Source organism: Pithys albifrons, chromosome 16, assembly GCF_047495875.1.
Source record: "Pithys albifrons albifrons isolate INPA30051 chromosome 16, PitAlb_v1, whole genome shotgun sequence".
Classification (NCBI taxonomy): domain Eukaryota; kingdom Metazoa; phylum Chordata; class Aves; order Passeriformes; family Thamnophilidae; genus Pithys; species Pithys albifrons.
This window is the reverse complement of record NC_092473.1, coordinates 13,732,360-13,749,906: the sequence shown is the minus strand read 5'-3', so window position 1 is coordinate 13,749,906 and position 17,547 is coordinate 13,732,360. Positions and strand designations below refer to the sequence as shown.

Sequence of the window (17,547 nt, the reverse complement as noted above, 5' to 3'; positions counted from 1 at the left end):
TCAGGCATTGGAATGGGCTGCCCAGAGAGGGGGTGGATTCCCCATCCCTGGAGGGTTTTAACCTGAGCTTGGCCGTGGCATTGAGTGCCATGATCTGGTAAAGGGACTGGAGTTGGACCAAGGGTTGGACTTGATGATCTTGGAGATCTTTTCCAACCCAATCCATTCTATGATTCTGTGATTCTATGATACCTTATAACCAGCAGGATCTTTCCATGTATGTTAGGTCAGTTAACTAACCAACAGTGTGCCAGCATGTTATATACAGGAGTAGATAAAAGTGAAGCTGTAACTAAAAATAAAGTCCTTTGTCTTCTTTGTAGCCTTCTGATGAAACTGCTGCCTGAGTTGTCTCTGCCTCCTCTGACCACCACAAATCTGCTTTACCCCGACAAAGGATGACCCCAATAGCATGGACATCTTTTAATTGTCCAAAAGACTTCAGAGCCAAAAGATGTCCCATTTTAATACACAGGAGGGGTTTACCTGCTCAGACAAACAGCATCCACATGCACCTCGTTGTGTGCATTTTGAAAAAGGAGCTGAGCTGTGCAGATGGGAGTTGGGATTGGCTGATCAGTTGGCTGTGCCAGGATACACTGAGGGGTTGATGGTACATTAAACATGAGGTTGTGCTATGATGCTGTTACAGAAGAGTCACTGCTAATCCTGGCTGTGTATCTGGGGAGAGCAAGTGTAAAGAGCTCTTTAAACTAGAGCAGTAATGCTGTTTTTTCCTTCCCCTTTGGCATGTTGTGTGGGTTTGAGCCCACATTTGAGAAGAGATCAGGAAAATATAAAAGCACCAAAGCAGCCAGTAGTACAGAAGATTAGGGAGGACGAGATTAAGTTGAATCTAAATCTCAGAAAAGAGCACAGCAAATCTAGGAGTAAAGAAATCTAGTTTAGGGGTTTGGATTGTCTCAAAACCTAAAAATAAAAATACATTTTGGTGCATGGATCTGTGAGTTTCAAAAGAATGTTGAAATGTGTAGTCAGAGCAAGTTTTTGAAGGACAAAACAGCACATTCTGCCAGAGATCAGAGGGATGGCTCCAATACTTTCTCCTAGATCTGAGAAAGAAAATATTCTAATGGCTTTGAAGTGATTATTCAGACTTCTTTCAAAATTTGTAATTTAGAATAATCTTTCTTCCTTTTCTTTATAGAGCAAAGAACAACGGTACAGGGACAGGTTTATTTTTTGCACACACAGACTGGAGTCAGCACATGGCATGACCCAAGGATACCAAGGTATGTATTTATAGTTAAAAGTCAGGGGGGTTGGTGTGAATGGGTGGGGCAGGATGATGGATCTTTAAAATCAAACATCGATGAAATGGCCTGTCTGAATTTAAAGGGAGAGCTCCAACAGAATAATAATTTTGGATCTTTCTAGTTACCTTTTCACCAAACATTAAGGATTACTCTTTTTTTCAGAGAAAGAATTATTTGCTTGTGAATCATGTAAAACAAAAAGGGAAAAATATGTAGCCCTTCAGGAATTCCTGTTTGAAAAATCCTTCCTAAAATGTCAATGTGACTTTGTGTTTTGGTGAAGCTACAAATTTCTGCATCTTACCTTGTTTTTGTATGAAAGTTTGGACTGCAAATTGATGAAAAAATTGGCTACTTTCTTAAAATAGTTGTTTCTTGAATATTTAACTTGTAACTTTTGCTTTGTTATTGCTCACTTATGTGTAATTGAGGTAGAGATTGTTATATTTAAACTTGAAGTGGAGCTGAGGTTTTTTATGCTTGAGGCCAGTGATTTGCAGCTAGAAAATTGAATCCTTTACATGATTAATTTAGCAAAGCCTCTTTAAACCTTAACCTGCAGTTAATCCAGGTCTTTGTGAGCAAGGTCTGGCACTCTTCCTTGAGAAGCTCTGGATCTGGGCAGTTTCATGGACCACCTGCACACCAGATTCAAGAGTGAAACATGAAGTTTGTCACTCTCAGCTGCTGCACTGCCTGGATAATACAGGAGTGTGATACAGGATATTAGAAAAGTGATATAAAGTAATGCAGGCACAAGTGTTGGTAAAAGCACAGTGTGTGGAAGGAAATGAAAAATAAAGTTCAGAGAGAGGGAGAAAATAGCTGATGTTAGATTAGCTGGTATTGTTGGAAGAAGAAATGATGGTGCTTGTTCATTTGTGTCACTCGTGTCACGCTCCTGTGCCCAAAGCTTTGTCTCTTCTTCAAGGGATGCTCAGCCTAATGAAAGGTCCTGCTGCTTCTCTCCCCAAATCCCAGGGCCAGGGTTTCAGGGCCAGCAACAGAACTGGACACAGCACTGTCTTGTGAGTCACAGCTCACACTTACTGTAGTTAAAGGTGACTTTCCTACTGCCAGCTTGTGGTGCAAAACCCTAAACTTGGCATTTAGCAGAGATGTAGGTTAAAACTTGCAGTAATCAGATCTCTGCAGTACTTTCAGATGCACAGCTGATCACAGCAAATGGTCCCAACCATAATCTCCTTTAAGGAGCCTAACAAGGGGCTTGTCTGTCTGCCTGTGTGTCCCCTTGGCTTACACTCTTTGTGACACCAAGGAACCTCCAGGGTGCAGAGGGTTCTACCTTTCCACAGCCTCTCAGTTAACTCCTTTATACAGATGTTCCATGGTTAGGTAAGGAAATAGAGTAGTGCCTTTAGCCTTGAATCCATGCCAGCTGTCTAGAGAATGCTTTACTTAACAATAGTTTTTGTGCCTAAAATTAATCTTCAGGTTTCCTTCCTCCCTTTTCTTGCCACATTTAGTGTTTTCCTCTGTTAGGTGGCTGGAGCCTAATTTTTAATATCTTATTAAGTACATCCCACATACTGAGTTCAAACACTGCCTGGAAGTGATACCTGAAGTTTATCTAAGATGAAAGGGGTGAATGTGTTGGTAAAACCTTATTCTCAATGATTTATGAATCAAATAATCAGAATTCTTATTATGTTTAATTAAAGACTTTTATTTTTTTAAGCAAGCTTAACTGATGGGGTTTGGCGGCTTTGGTTGGTGCAGAGGCCTTTGGTTAATTATTTGGTTTTCTGCACATGGATCACATTAGTGTTAATGGGAATTTTTCTGCAAAGTTTTTGCTATGAAAAAAGTCTTTTCCTCCTTTTGCAGCCCTCAGAACTCCCGTAATCACCTAAATGTGTTCTGCCCTTCCAGAGACTTCCATGGCCTGGAGTCACTGAGTTCCAAATTCCTTCCTCCTGCCCCCTGCATGTAAACTGGATTCATCTTAAATTCAGATGTGCAGTAACATCTTGTTTGTTTTCTCTTCAGAGACCTTAACAGTGTGAATTGTGATGAGCTGGGACCTCTGCCTCCAGGCTGGGAAGTCAGAAGTACAGTTTCAGGAAGAATCTATTTTGTAGATCATAACAACAGAACCACACAATTCACAGATCCACGATTACATCACATCATGAAGTAAGAGTCTTGCCTGATAAATAATTCATGTCAAGTTGGAATTCTTAAATCTGGAATTTTTGTGCAGTTTGGGAGTCCTGGGGAGCTGAAAACGTGAATGATAACAATACTGGGGAACAGATGGAACCGTTGCTGTACTCAGGGTCTGAGCATTGCTTCTCAGTGCTGGTTTTCTCTAAGTGGTTTGCAGAGACTCTTCAGAAGGGTCTTTACTCTGCTGTGCAGTCCTCAGGTTTAAAGCAGACCTTGTTTGTTTTGGCACAACACTAATCTCTCTAAGCTGGTTTGACTGAATTGCCCCAAGCTGTGCTGGAGCAAATACACAGTTGTGGAATTTCTGGGCTGTGGGGTCAGGGTTCTGCCAGGGGTTCCCCATCACTCAGTCCATGCCTGTCTGGATGAGCAGTTCTAGCTCTGTGCTGATTGTGCTGGACTTGGACTGGCTTTGTGTTCCCTGGAGCTCCAGACAAAAGGAATATAGAGCCAGCTGGAGTCTGGACAACTGGTGCTGTGCACAGCCAGTGTGGGTTTAGCAGGATTTAGGGAGCTCCAGCTCTGCATCGTGCAGAGGCAGCTGAGCTGTTGTGGAGCTGCCCCTGGAGCAGCCTGGCAGTGCTGCCTGTGCCCAGATCACACTGTTCCTCCATCTGATTCAGGTGGGGAATCTCTGTATGTAAAAAATAATTACTTCACAACCCAGATAAAGAACCAGTGGGTAAGGATAGTTGAATGTCTGAAGCTGCAACTATTTGGGACTAGTACATCTTTTTCTTTTGACAACCACAGATGCAGTATTTTTCCTGTGTCAGGAATCCCCAGCCTCACTTTGCATGGAACTGGAATAAAATTAGTTGGAGTTGTTACAGTTCCATTTATAAAGCTGTTGTTTGTTCCATTAGAGACCTCTTTTCATGTTACACTCTTGAAAGTTGTCTCCATATGGGAGAATACCCACAAACTTTGATTACTGCTCAGTCAGCATTCAGTGATCACCTTCCACCACCTTCCACAGGGTATTGCCATATAAAAATCAAGCTCAGAATTGCTGAGATCCTTATTTTGAATATCTGTGTTCCTCACATCCCTCTGAACCTTAGGCAATGGTGCTGTACAAGTTATCCAGCTGAATACACATTTCACTCCAGATTCCTCTTGGAGAAGCTTAACCAGTTCTCCCATCATTGTTCTACATATCCCTTATTGTTATGCTTCCAGAATAACCTTTTTCCTTTTCTTTCAAAGCCATCAATGCCAGCTAAAAGAGCCCAGCCAGCAGCCTCTGCCAGCTCCCAATGAGGGGTCACTGGAAGAGGGGGAGGAGTTGCCTGCACAGAGATATGAAAGAGACTTGGTACAAAAGTTGAAAGTTCTTAGACATGAGCTCTCTCTTCAGCAACCTCAGGCTGGTCACTGTCGGATTGAAGTATCCAGAGAGGAAATATTTGAGGTATTTGGTTTATTTATTTTTTTTACTAGTTAGAGCAGCTTTTGTCACTCAAGAATTACATAAAACTGATTGCTGGTTATAGCAAGTTTGCTCCTGAGAGGGAGTGAGGAGGGAGTACCACTCCCCACGTGGGACAGAGTTGTCATTGAAATTGCCTTCATTTTGGCACTCAAACAGTATCACATCTTCTGTAGTTGAGTAACAATGTATGTATTACAGAAAGGCAGAAATCTTAATTACAATACTACACAGATCTTAATAGACTTAATTTTAGGAAGGAAGTAAAACACCTGATTGTACCCATGCCCATACAGGAGTCCTACCGTCAGATAATGAAGATGAGGCCAAAGGACTTGAAAAAGAGGCTTATGGTGAAATTCCGAGGAGAGGAAGGCCTGGACTATGGAGGAGTAGCAAGGTGAGATTTAGGGGTTTGTCTGACACTTCTCAACTGTAAAATTGTCCTTGAAGTTCCCCGTGGCTGATACGATTCCCTTTCGAGTTACCTGTTAATGTTAAACATAAATTATTCATGGTCTGTTCTATAGGCAGAGGTTGTAGCTTCGGTCTTTGGTAGATTGGGAAGTGCAAGCCTGTGATTCAGTAGCTGTCCCTCTAAAAGTCATGGAACTGGAAAGTGTAATCAGCTGAGATTGTGAGGTCTCTGAAGTCAGATCCAGGTCACAGTAACAGTTTTGTTAAACACACCGTTCTGATTTCCAGGGAATGGATTGCAACAGGAGAGGGGTTCCTTTTTTGTAGGTCTGAGCCACATTCAGGAGAGCCCTCTGATCTGTCAGAGCAGCAGTGGAGATGAACTAAGCCTAAACAAAGGCTAAAACTCTAGCGAGGACTTGCCTCCCTCTTTAAAAATAACAGTAATTCCCTGTGGGTCGCATCAGATCTGAGGCTCTGGAGCTGATTGTAGCATCACTAAAATGCTCACCTTTGTGGTGCCTCAGATGCTGTGTGTAAATTCACTGAGAAATTTCTCTAATCCACAAAGGCTGCATTGCCCACTTAGGTGTCTTTCAGTAATCAATCCCTGGACAAAGGAAAGAAACTGGAACATTCGAAGCTGCCTTACCCGAGGCAACCTTGGGTGTCTCCAGTGTTGACATCCTGTTGCCCTGATGTCTTTCATAATTGCCCATTAGTTGCAGCTGACTCTTTCAGATCAGTACAGCTCCACTTCTAAGCATTAAAATTGATATTTCTCTCAGCATATTTTCAACCTGGGATGAGTGTCCAAATTTAACAGCAAAGAGGTGTTTGTCAGGGTGAGTTGGGAGGTCAGAAATGGCTTTAGTTCTGGTCCTTGTGTGTTACTGGGAGAATTTACCCAACCCCTCCTCTTAACGTGTTTGGTCTCTGTCCCTTCTGGCCTCTGCTGAAAGCAGAGATTCTCTCTGCTCACCAAGCTGGAGGAAAAGCAGCTTTTCTGAAGATCACCAGTGACTGAACTGATTCTAAGCTACAGATTTTTGGAATGTTGCTTTATCCTGTACAGGTTGCAGAGGAGCAGATCTTGTAGGCTGCAAATAGCTGAACTCTGTACCAAGTCAGGATTTTTTTTGGAAGCTGAGTTGTTCAGACTCAATTAGTTGATGCATTATCTGACAGCTTGCTGTAGCTTCTCTAATTGATGCAAATCCCTTCAGTGCTTCTAAACTAAACCAAGTCTGCCTGTGAGTGCAGCAGGACAATATGGAGTTCTAATCATACCTTTTTGGTCTGCGAATGGAGGGCAGCACAAAATGATCTGATTCTGATATAAGCATCTCACAACTGATAATTCACAATAATTGTGTTATCTGAAACTTAAATGGAAATTGCACCTTTCTAAATTTTTCCTTTTTTTTTGGGCAGAGAGTGGTTGTATTTACTGTGCCATGAAATGTTGAATCCCTATTATGGACTCTTTCAGTACTCCACAGATAATATTTACATGCTGCAAATCAATCCAGACTCTTCTATTAATCCTGTAAGTATTAATTCCTGAGTGACATTCCTACTTTAACAGGTGTCCCCTGCAGTCTTTCATAGCTGTTCTTCCTGGAGAAGAGTCTAAACTGGAGGGTAAAGCAGAATAAGAAGGTGTTAGTGGTTTATATTGATATGGTATGGAGCAGAGGGGGTTTGTTCAGAGACTGAAAACATGAGAGAGGAGGTGTCCTTTGATAAAAACCTGATTTCTTTGAGACTCCTCAGGACTGCTGGGATGCACAGTGATTCTGAGAAGTCAACATGTAGATGGAATTCATCTTCCCTGTGAGCAGCTGGATGTGAACACAGCATTGCATTCCCAGCAGTGCCAGCCCTGTGATCAGGAATCTGTCCCTTGCTTGCCCTTTCTCACTACACTCCTGTGCTTGCTTTATTTCTGACTGGAGGACTGGTATTGATGCAGACCCCAAAAGGAGCAGGAGTTCTGTATTAGTACAGGGAATTCTTCCTGACATGACATTTCCTGACATTTGCACTGGAAGAGGAGGGAGATTGGAAGAATGCCACCCATAGGACTTACCCCTCAGTTTCCTAAAGTCAGTTTAAAAGGAACATGAAAGGAATGAAGGAAACAAGCACATGGGCTGCTTCCCCAAGAGCAACTACATTTTGATGGTTAAACAAAGAATAAACTAATTTATTTGGAATTGTCATATCTTGGATTCTGGGGGCTTTGCAGGGATTTTCTTTTTCCAAAGTTTTGCCCTTTGAGAGGTCTAGAGGACTTGAATCCAATTTATTAATCAGATAATGCACAGGACTTGTTTGACATATTTAATCATGAAACACTTCAGTTTTGGGTATGTTATGAGGGGAAACATTGACTCCTCTTGCCCAGTGGGTTTCAGGATGTGCTGAACATACCGCAGAGGGCTCAGGTGGAGCCACAAGATGTCAGTGTGTTCCCAGCTCCTGATTCTCTCTCCTCCCCAATCTCCTCTCTCCCTGCAGGACCACTTGTCTTACTTCCACTTTGTTGGTCGGATCATGGGTTTGGCTGTGTTCCATGGACACTACATCAACGGGGGCTTCACTGTGCCCTTTTACAAACAGCTCCTGGGGAAGCCCATCCAGCTCTCGGATCTGGAATCTGTCGACCCAGAGTTACACAAAAGCTTAGTCTGGATCTTGTAAGTACTGCATTTGTCAATAGTCTCACTGTGGAGAAAATGGGGTAGAGTTTGCTGGCAATAGTGAGATAACACTTTACAGTGCAAAAAAGCTGTCATGGTGGAGATCTGTACAAAGTCATTAAACTCCTGTTTCTACATCAGAAAGCTCAAGGTACTTGAGGAAAAGTTCTCGTGCAAACTCTGTGTTCACTCTCTTTGCAGTCAAGTAGATACTAAATCATTAAATATTTCATGGGTGTGGTAGAATATCACAGTAGCAAAATCCAAACTCAGGACAGAGCTCTGAAGGGAAGTAGAGCTGCCTCCAAAAGAAAATCAACTTTGATTAAAACTAAAATAAATGGAAGTGATCTGGGTTTCTGTATGCTTACAGCTCAGAACAAAACCCAGCATTCATTGTAGCTTTGGGACTCCTCAGCACTGCTTTGCATTCTCTGAATTTCTTTTCCTAAATCCTGTTTGAATTTTGTTTTTGAAGTTACTGATGATGTTGAGTTCACTCCATGCCTCACACTGATAATTGGCAGCAGATCAGGTTCTTGCTGGGTGCACATACATGTGTGTGTGTGTGTGTGTGTTTCTGTAGGTTTGCTTTTATTCATTATCCTGAGTTCTGCTGGAGTTTGATGGATGTCCCATTTTGATCAGGCTCTTCAACATAGACTAAACTCTACAGAAATCAGTGATTGAGGCAATATTGTGTGTGAAATGCAGATGGGTAGTTAGTAGGTTTAGCTTCAAGACTACCTGAAGGGAAGTTCTGGCCAGGTGGGGGTTGGTCTCTTCTCCCAGGCACTCAGCAATAGGGCAAGGGGGCATGATGGGCTCAAGCTCTGCCAGGGGAAATTGCAGTTGGAGAGCAGAAAAATGTTCTTTCCAGCGTGCTCAGGCATTGGAATGGGCTGCCCAGAGAGGGGGTGAATTCCCCATCCCTGGAGGTTTTTAACCTGAGCTTGGCCGTGGCACTGAGTGCCATGATCTGGTAAAGGGACTGGAGTTGGACCAAGGGTTGGACTTGATGATCTCGGAGGTCTTTTCCGACCCAATCGATGCTATGATTCAATGATTCTAAATGTTGGAATAACTGTCAGCATCACCACTGAGAGTTACCAAAGTACCAGAAATACTGAGTTTCCCCTCTGCCTGTCCATTGCCAGAGAGAACGACATCACGCCGGTGCTGGACCACACCTTCTGTGTGGAACACAACGCCTTCGGGAGGATTCTACAGCATGAACTCAAACCAAATGGCAGGAATATTCCAGTGACAGAAGAGAACAAGAAAGAATATGTCAGGTATTGCAGAACAGAAATACATCCTGCAAATGTAGTGGAAAGGAGGTAGTAAACAGATTAATTTTTTGTATATAGTGAGACTAATGAAGCAGATATTTTGGGTGGAAGTACCTGAGTCATAAATGACAGGGATGTTTTCACACAATGCCCTATTGTAATACCTGGGAAGATGAAGCTGTGACTGTTTCTGGTGTTTCTGTTGATGGTGCAATAATTAATTGCTGATGGTGCAAGGAACTGATAAGCACTTCTTTCATCATAAAAAATGTGTGTATTAAAACAAGTTCCTCTGTAAAATGAGTGTTTCCCAGCCCTGCAATGACCATCCCAGTCCCATCCAGCTCATCACCCCTGACTTTTGCTTTCCCCCCACCACAGGTTGTACGTGAACTGGCGATTTATGAGAGGAATAGAGGCACAGTTCCTGGCTCTGCAGAAGGGCTTTAATGAACTTATTCCTCAACATCTCCTTAAGCCTTTCGACCAGAAGGAACTTGAGGTATGTTTTATCCACAGGGAGTATTGTAATTTGTGTGATCCACAATCAAGCACTGAAGAAAAAATGCCAAACCAAATAAACAAAAAGTCCCCCACAAAACTTATTCCAATTTACATACCAGAAAGCAGCATATTTGTTTAACCAAACCCTTTTTGGTTTATTCTAGACATTCTTTGGGTTAATATTATTGAGAGGGCTGCTTGAACAGGGAAAGACAAATACACCATGGTGTCTATCCAAGGAATAATGCTCCAGGCAGGGAGGGAGCACTGCAGGTTTGAGGAATTGTTGGCAAGACCTGACGTGTTGCCTACCCCAGAACTTGCTTTGTCCAGTAACTTCTCATGCATGGCTGTGTCTATATGCACACAGGACATGCTTTACAGGGACTGAACTAGAAGGGTAGAGCATATACAAAAGAAACTAATTTGTCTTGTTATTAAATCCTGAGGTGCAAAAGGCTCTTAAAATGGTACCTGCTATAGAAATTTTTCCTTTGGTTTTGCTTTTTCAAGAAAATAAGGCAACTTGTGGAATATCAAGCATTTGTGGTGTTGGAGCTTTGTGCTAGTCAGTCATTCATTTTGATTAATCCCACAGAGTTATTGCATTCCATTTCCTTAAAAAGGCAGATTAGAAATCCACTAAATATTTCAATACTGTCCCCATCAGAACAGTCACAACTGCCCTAATAATGTGAACAAGTGTAAGTGGGTGCTGTCTGGGTGGCACAACAAGGCAGCTGCTGAATGGCAGCTCTCAGAAAGGTGATCCTCAGTGTGGAATATTATTGGAAATTTAGAATATGACACACGTTTTGTTTTGAGGGATGAAGTTTTCTCTATGCCATGTATTTATCATTGCCAGGAGAGGTGGTTAGATTTCCTTTTCCAGTATTTTGCAGCCTGGTGTCATCTGGAAAAAAGATGGAAGTGATGTGTCTGGTCTGTGTCAGAGCCTCTCACAAACAGCATCAGAAAACAGATGAAAAGTGTCTGGAGTTTGTTATGGAATAACAAAGCAACTCCAGTGTTCCCATTAACCAAGCAGGATTCTGTTGTAGCTGGTATTGGCACCTCGAGGACAATCCTGCATCAATACAACGATGCTGTGGCACTCAGCAGATGCCTTTTCTTCCAAATTTGTGCTGTACCCTCATAAAGAGAGGCTGTACCTTTCAGACAGCACAGGTTTAATAAAGCACATCTGGATTGGCCACTGACTCTGGTTGCTTGTGCAAGTTCTAGTACTGGTAATTCACAGCAGTTCAGCCAAAAGATTCTCTGTCTGCCCTGTACTGGTTTGGAGTGTTACGTTGCCCCAAAAAGGTGCTTGAAGCCCCTTAAACAATCCCACGCCTCATGACGTGGTTGGATGAGTGTTTTTCTAACTGAAATCCAATATACTCAGAATGTTAAAGCACCTCCTGATCTTTCCCCAGCTGATCATTGGAGGGCTGGATAAGATAGACCTGAATGACTGGAAGTCCAACACACGTCTAAAGCACTGCATGGCCGACAGCAACATCGTCAAGTGGTTCTGGCAGGCGGTGGAAACCTTTGATGAAGAGAGAAGGGCGAGGCTGCTGCAGTTCGTGACGGGGTCGACACGTGTCCCACTTCAAGGTTTCAAGGCTTTACAAGGTGACTGGTGTGGAGGCTGAGTTAATCTGTGGTGGGAGAAAGAGATAAAGGTGGGGTGGTATTTATGGGCCCCTTGTGAAGTATCAGCGTGTGGCTGGAGAACTCAAGTACTTGGAAAATCTACATCCTGAGAGCAGCATTACATTTGTCAGCAGCTCTGCTGCTGCTGGACACTTGGCCCTTGCTGATAGTGAGGGGAGCTGGTTAATGTGTTAACCCTGCAGTGCTTTGGCTGTGTTGGGATTGTCTCTTACAGCCCTGTGGACTGATGTTAAAAGCATTGCATGCAAACATATACATGAATATAGAGCTGACTAAAGAACTTTTTCACCTGAGAATTGTATTCCCTTCTTAGTTTAGCAACAAACCTTTAGACTTTAAAGCAAGTTCCTGAAAATCTCAGGTTTTGTCATCCAAAAGGTGTCATTGTCCTTGGCTATGGGAATCTCCTGATCACAATCCATTTGTTGGCTGATAGTAAATTGATGTTCAAAATTAAAACATATAATTCTGCTTTACAAGAAAAACCTTTTTACGCTTTAGTCTTTTCATTTGGAAGGTGCAACTTTGCTAATACCAAATTTAGCAGCTTTCCAAAATACCAGTCTGCAAATAGATTGTCATGAACAGCCCTATTGCTTCTGCCATCCGTTCATCAGCTGCAAATATCTCTGCAGATTTAGCCTGGGATGTACTTAGGTTTGCAGCTGGAACTGTAATTGCCTCTCTTGCCTTTTTATAAGCAGCAAAATTTGTGTGTGTGAATGATGTTTTGTTGAAGTGCATTAACTAGAATGTCTGTCTAAGGTTCTACAGGCGCTGCAGGACCCAGACTGTTTACCATCCATTTAATAGATGCAAACACAGACAACCTTCCAAAAGCCCACACTTGGTAAGATGGAAACGCTCTGCACATTAGTGCTTGCTCTCCCTTTGTCTTGATTTAAAGGAGTCATCTCTGATTGCCCTGGGTATGGATTAGCCATGGGATATACGTGGATAACTCCAAGTGTGCTCTGTTAGCTTGGAAATATCTGTACTCTGCAGTTAGCAAAATAATTTTCTTTTCTTAAAGCTTGATTTGTCTTCTTTACTCCCTGTAATTTTCATTTATTCCAGAGCTGATAATTCCAGATAGTGAGACATTTGTACACTTATTTCTTTATTAAAAGCTGTCAGATGTCGGAAGCTCGTGCTGTTGGTGCAGTGCAGGCACAGCCTGAGCCCCTGCACGGAAATCTCACTCCATCACAGGCAGGAAATGGTTTCAGCAGCAGCACAGACTGTCTGCAGGCAGGGCAGGGAGCGGGCCTGCCTCTTGTCTTGCTTTATTTGCAAGTCTTCTGCATCTGCCTCCTCCTCCTCCTCCTTTTCCTCCTCCTCCTCTTCCTCCCAAATGCTGCTTTATTAAGCTGTGCATTCCTGCAGCAGAAATAGTTGGGTTTCATCTTGTCTCCTTTGGCTGAGGCTTTCTCTGAGTTTTCACACATCCTGTCTCTGTATCTGCTGTAGCATTTTGGTTTTCCCCAGTAAATATTTCAGAACCACCAGTGTGTTGTTTCTCCCCTCCAGCTTTAACCGGATCGACATTCCGCCTTACGAGTCCTACGAGAAGCTTTATGAGAAGCTGTTGACAGCTGTGGAAGAGACATGTGGGTTTGCTGTGGAGTGAAGAAGCAACCAAAGGAAACAGATGCTAGCTCATGGACCACCAAATCAAAAGCTAGAAGAAGCTTGCTGTGAACTTCCTGCTAAGCTGTCTGAAGCATCAGAACTCTGACAACTTAGAGATGGGCCTGTTTCCCTTCCGCCGCTGGTGGATGAGGGGGGGGGTAGGGGCTTTTGTTGGTGGTTCCCAATTCTATTTTCTCCCCTTTGTTACAATAACCCCTTCCCTCTTCTTCCATCCCCCCTAAAACAAAATGCAGCCAAGTTCAGCATTTGGCTTTGGTTGCACAGGATACTCTGCTAGATTTGTAACACATATTGTGATAGGGTCAGCGACCTGTGGGGTTTTTTAATAGGAGAATCAAAGTGTAATTAGGAATGAGCTTAATTTGCTGAGGACTTGCAACTGGTAGGTGCACCTGGTTAGTTCGACTTAAATCAACTTTGAGCCTTTGTAGAGTCCAGCGGGTGCAGTGTCTGACTGGCACCAGAATTTGCATTGCACATTTTAAACACCTGTTTAAAAAGTCAACTTCTAGCAGCAAATACCTCCATATGAACACTTAACTGAAAGGTAAAGAAATCCAAGTTCTGCCTTAGCAGGAAGCTCCCAGTGGAAGCTGTGGCTCACGTGGAGAAAAGTGAAGGAATTTGGGACAGCTTGAGTGGTGTTGTGTGGTTTCTTTTTGGTTGTCCTGGCTGAAGTCTAATTGTTTTGCACATGAAAACAATTATTTCCTCCTGCAGAATTACCTTCCATAGTTTGCTCAGATGTAAGTACCTTGCAGAGAAGCCTTGTGAGGAGGAGACAGAGGATGAAGATCCATTCAGTCCCAAAGCTGTGATTTCTGTGCCACTGTTTTACCCGAGATGTGTCTGCGTGACTTTAAATTCTGAGACTCACATGGAAATCACCAAAAGCCAAGTTAACAGAGCAAACTTCAGCTTCAAATTTTTTGGCCTTGGGAAAGGTTTATTTGGAGGTTGAGGTAAAATGGGAACTCTATCATGAGTACATTTTAAATGTTATGGAAAGCTATTGGAAGAATTTATGACTTTGGTTCTGCAGGGATGAAAATTTCTCCAGAGAGCCATATCAGGCTATTTTTTCAAATATCTGAAACTAATATTAAAAGGTTTGTTCTCTAACACAGGGGAAACAAAAGCAAATCAAACACCTGAATCACTAACATTTTCTCCACTTTGCACACCAAGATGAGGCAGTATTTTAACAAATAACGTGGCTTCAGAGAGACCCAGTTACCTATCAAACATGTCTAAACCTAAGTCAAGCAGACTTGCTTGTATAGGATTTTTTTGTCTTTGGCAAGCCTGATATTTAGAGAGATTCATTACTGAAACATTTAACAGATGTTATGTCTATGGAATAGTGCATTGAAATTCAGCTGTGGGTAAGAGATGGTTCTTAGGAGACGTCTACTGGAATACTTCTATTTTGTCTTTTTTTTAAATTGAATTTGATAATAGCTTTAAACTGTGATAGGACAGAAAGTAGACACTTGTCAAAACCCTGGCATCTTGCTCTGTTTTGTTTGTTTGTGGTTTTCTTTTTGCCATTGACCATAATTCTTGTGATTTGCTGTGGGGAGTAAGGGTTGAATCGGAGGTGTAAAATTGTACCATATTGTGAGATTTGCACGGGGTGGCTGCAGATGCTCATCCTGCAACACTGTAAAGGAGAGGCCTGTTCAGACCCATGTTCTGTAGGGATCTTTTGGCACTTGGGGACCAGTTTCTGCAGTTCTCTTTGTTGGGATGTAAATGAAACTGCAGCTCCTGCAGAGAAGAGGGAATGCAGCTGTGGCAGAGCCCCCGTCTGGTCTCAGCCTGAGCAGCAGAGTCCCCACAGCCCTGGCTTTTCCAAATGGCTTCGAAGTCAGACCTGTTCATAGAGTGTATTTAATCCTTTCAGTACGTTTGAATGTGCAATAAACCAGTCAGATAGGAAAAATGCAAAATGGATTACTGCCCAAAAGCTTTGCATGCAGTCTCATGTGGACTTTTCACTAAAAGAGTTTAAAAAATAAAACCCCAAACCCAGAGACTAAAGCCCAGCCCTAACAAAAATCCTATGACACAAACTCTACCTGCAGCACAACTGGCTCAGTGCAAACCAAGCGAGGTGAAGGGAAAGGCCCTTGATTTGGAGATCTATAGGTCAAGTAGCTTTATGTCAGCGACACAGTTGACATATGATAGTTCCTGATGTCTTTGCTAGGTCAGTGTTTTATTGAATGCACAAAATAAGAATAGGCAAGGATTGTTGTTTCGAAAAGTCCGTCTGTTTTTTGCTGTATTTAAAAGCCCTTGTCAAGGTACCTCCTCCGTGCTGACGGTAACGAGAATAGGGCACTGTCCTTTTAATTATTTCAGTTCCCTTCCCAACAGCTTCACCACCTCTCCCATCGTGTTGTCTTTGCAATTTCGTGCCACTTCAGTGACCACAGAGACATTTTCTGTCTTGTTCTGTACGTGCATTTGAGGCAGGCCTTAAAGCTGGTTGAGTGGATGGAGGAGCAGCAAGAAGCGAGGCAGGATGGGGTTGGAGCCATGGCTTGTTCTCCCTGTGGCCACTTCCAAGGCCAGGGAAGGACGGAATGCAAGCAGGAGTTTGTGTGGCTGGAGCCAGCGGCTCCCGGAGGCCTGGGAGAACCTCGGTGTGTCCATTCCCACTCGGTCTGCCAGCACTTGAACTGGTTGTTACTTCTCAAACTTGCCCAAAGAATAACATCGAGTCCGGTGTCCATTTTGTCATTCCACGTCCCACCTTGTGCGCGGATACTCTTGGATCTGACCCGGAGGGAATACAAGGTACAGTGTGTCTGTTGTTCCTGTCCTCACGGCAAACCCAGCAGCTGGTCCGCCGGCACCGCCCTGCAGTGCCCTGATCCTGCTCCTCAGCCTTTACTCTACGCTCAGGGATGTAGGAAAACCACCACTCTGCTCGTGTTTCCAGCCGGGAAGAAACGGGACTGTTGGATGGGTGTGAGTGTTCACTTGGGCATTATGTCAGAGCAGAGACCCTGCTCCACCAAGGCTGCTCCAGATGGCGCGACCGGCGCTCGCTCAGCAGTTTGTCCTCAGTTCGAGTCGAGGTGGTTCCAAAATCCAGCAGATTCTGTAAATTATGGATCCAGGCCCTCTGGAGCGGGTGTCCTGGTTCAGGGCCGTGTGGCACAGCAAGTTCCCAGAAACACAGTATGGATCTGGTTTTAATTTGTTAATTTTTTTGGGTTTGTTTTTGTTCCTCGACCACTTTATAATGTATTTTTTTAATTTATTATTATTTTGTAATGTCATGTTTTAAGTATTGCTGCTATCCTTGTTATTCTTCCCACTGTTTTTATTGCAGATTTATTTTGTGAAAGTTGTACACTAATGTTTCATTTTATGTCTAAATCAAAGTATTTAAAGAAATACTAGTTCTATTTAATGTGGTTATGGAACCAGCTGGAATAAACAGTGATTGTACAGTAGGCTGGACCCAGGAGGTCATGTTCATTTTTGTTACATATGCAATAAACTCACAACTTTAAACTCTTGGTATCCAGCAGGTTTATTTGTTAAAATACTTATGGGAATCAGATGAAGAGAGTGGATAAAACATGGAAATGCAACTGGTTTAACTGATCTATATGGACTGCCCAGATGAAAGTCCTCCTCCTGTCATTCCTTAGCTGATTATTTACCAGCCTCAGTCTTATTCCCTTCTTGCCTTATTACTTGTCCTGTTACTTTTCCAAATCCTCAGCCTTCAGAGAGAAATTATAATCTCCCTTTAGCGAGAGCTGGAGAGCAGAGCCATGAATGCTGATGGATCTCTGCTTTCCTGGGTGGGTTTTTGTCTTTCCTCGTGTTTCCCAAGTGGAGAAGGACAGAGTGCGTGTGTCCTTCCAGCAGAGAACCCCCAAACCTCTCCCATCCAACCCCGGTGGGGTTCGGACCCCCACGACACGTGCAGCTCAGGCCCCGCCCCCTCCACAGGCCCCTCCCCTCCCCTCAGGCCCCGCCCCTCCTCAAGAAAACCCCGCCCGCCCGGCAGGGGGCGTGGCGCGGCGCTGTCGGACCTGCCCCCGCTCTCTATGGTAGGTTGCCCGCGCCGGGCCCGCCTGTCCCCCCGCGGCGCTCTGTCCGTGCCTCTCGATGGTGCGGGGCGGCGCGGTCACGTGGCGCGGGGCCGGGCGGAAGCGGCGGGAGCGGCGGTTAAATGAAGCGGGGCCGGAGGGGCGGCGGCGCCGGTGAGTGCCGGGGGGTCCCTCCGTCCCCGCGGGGTCCGAGAGGGCCGGGGGAACCCCTCCGCCCCGCGGGGCCCAGGAGGGCCGGGGGAACCCCTCCGTCCCCGCGGGGTCCGGCAGTGCTGGGGGGGGGCCCTCTATCCCGCGGGGCCAGCAGTGCTGGGG

At 44.0% G+C, this 17,547-nt stretch overlaps 2 protein-coding genes across 3 annotated transcripts in view; both read left to right on the top strand.

Moving 5' to 3' along the window:
- Positions 1-16,684, top strand: part of SMURF1 (SMAD specific E3 ubiquitin protein ligase 1) — a 49,043-nt gene extending 32,359 nt beyond the window's left edge. Inside the window, exons 8-18 of one of the 2 annotated variants that reach the window (XM_071570875.1) lie at positions 1,169-1,253; positions 3,288-3,434; positions 4,677-4,881; positions 5,196-5,299; positions 6,751-6,865; positions 7,840-8,018; positions 9,179-9,316; positions 9,695-9,815; positions 11,257-11,458; positions 12,275-12,350; positions 13,031-16,684. In XM_071570875.1, the coding sequence (XP_071426976.1) occupies positions 1,169-1,253; positions 3,288-3,434; positions 4,677-4,881; positions 5,196-5,299; positions 6,751-6,865; positions 7,840-8,018; positions 9,179-9,316; positions 9,695-9,815; positions 11,257-11,458; positions 12,275-12,350; positions 13,031-13,130 (1,472 nt within the window). In that variant the 3' untranslated portion in view covers positions 13,131-16,684. Of the gene's footprint in view, positions 1-1,168; positions 1,254-3,287; positions 3,435-4,676; positions 4,882-5,195; positions 5,300-6,750; positions 6,866-7,839; positions 8,019-9,178; positions 9,317-9,694; positions 9,816-11,256; positions 11,459-12,265; positions 12,351-13,030 lie in introns of both variants that reach the window. The other variant, XM_071570874.1, reaches the window with a different exon arrangement.
- A 607-nt stretch (positions 16,685-17,291) lies between these two features.
- The window catches only part of RNF216 (ring finger protein 216), an 81,129-nt gene continuing 80,873 nt past the window's right edge, over positions 17,292-17,547 (top strand). The window contains exon 1 of the mRNA XM_071571230.1: positions 17,292-17,385. The gene's annotated coding sequence lies outside the window, so the exon portion shown is untranslated. The remainder of the gene's footprint in view (positions 17,386-17,547) is intronic.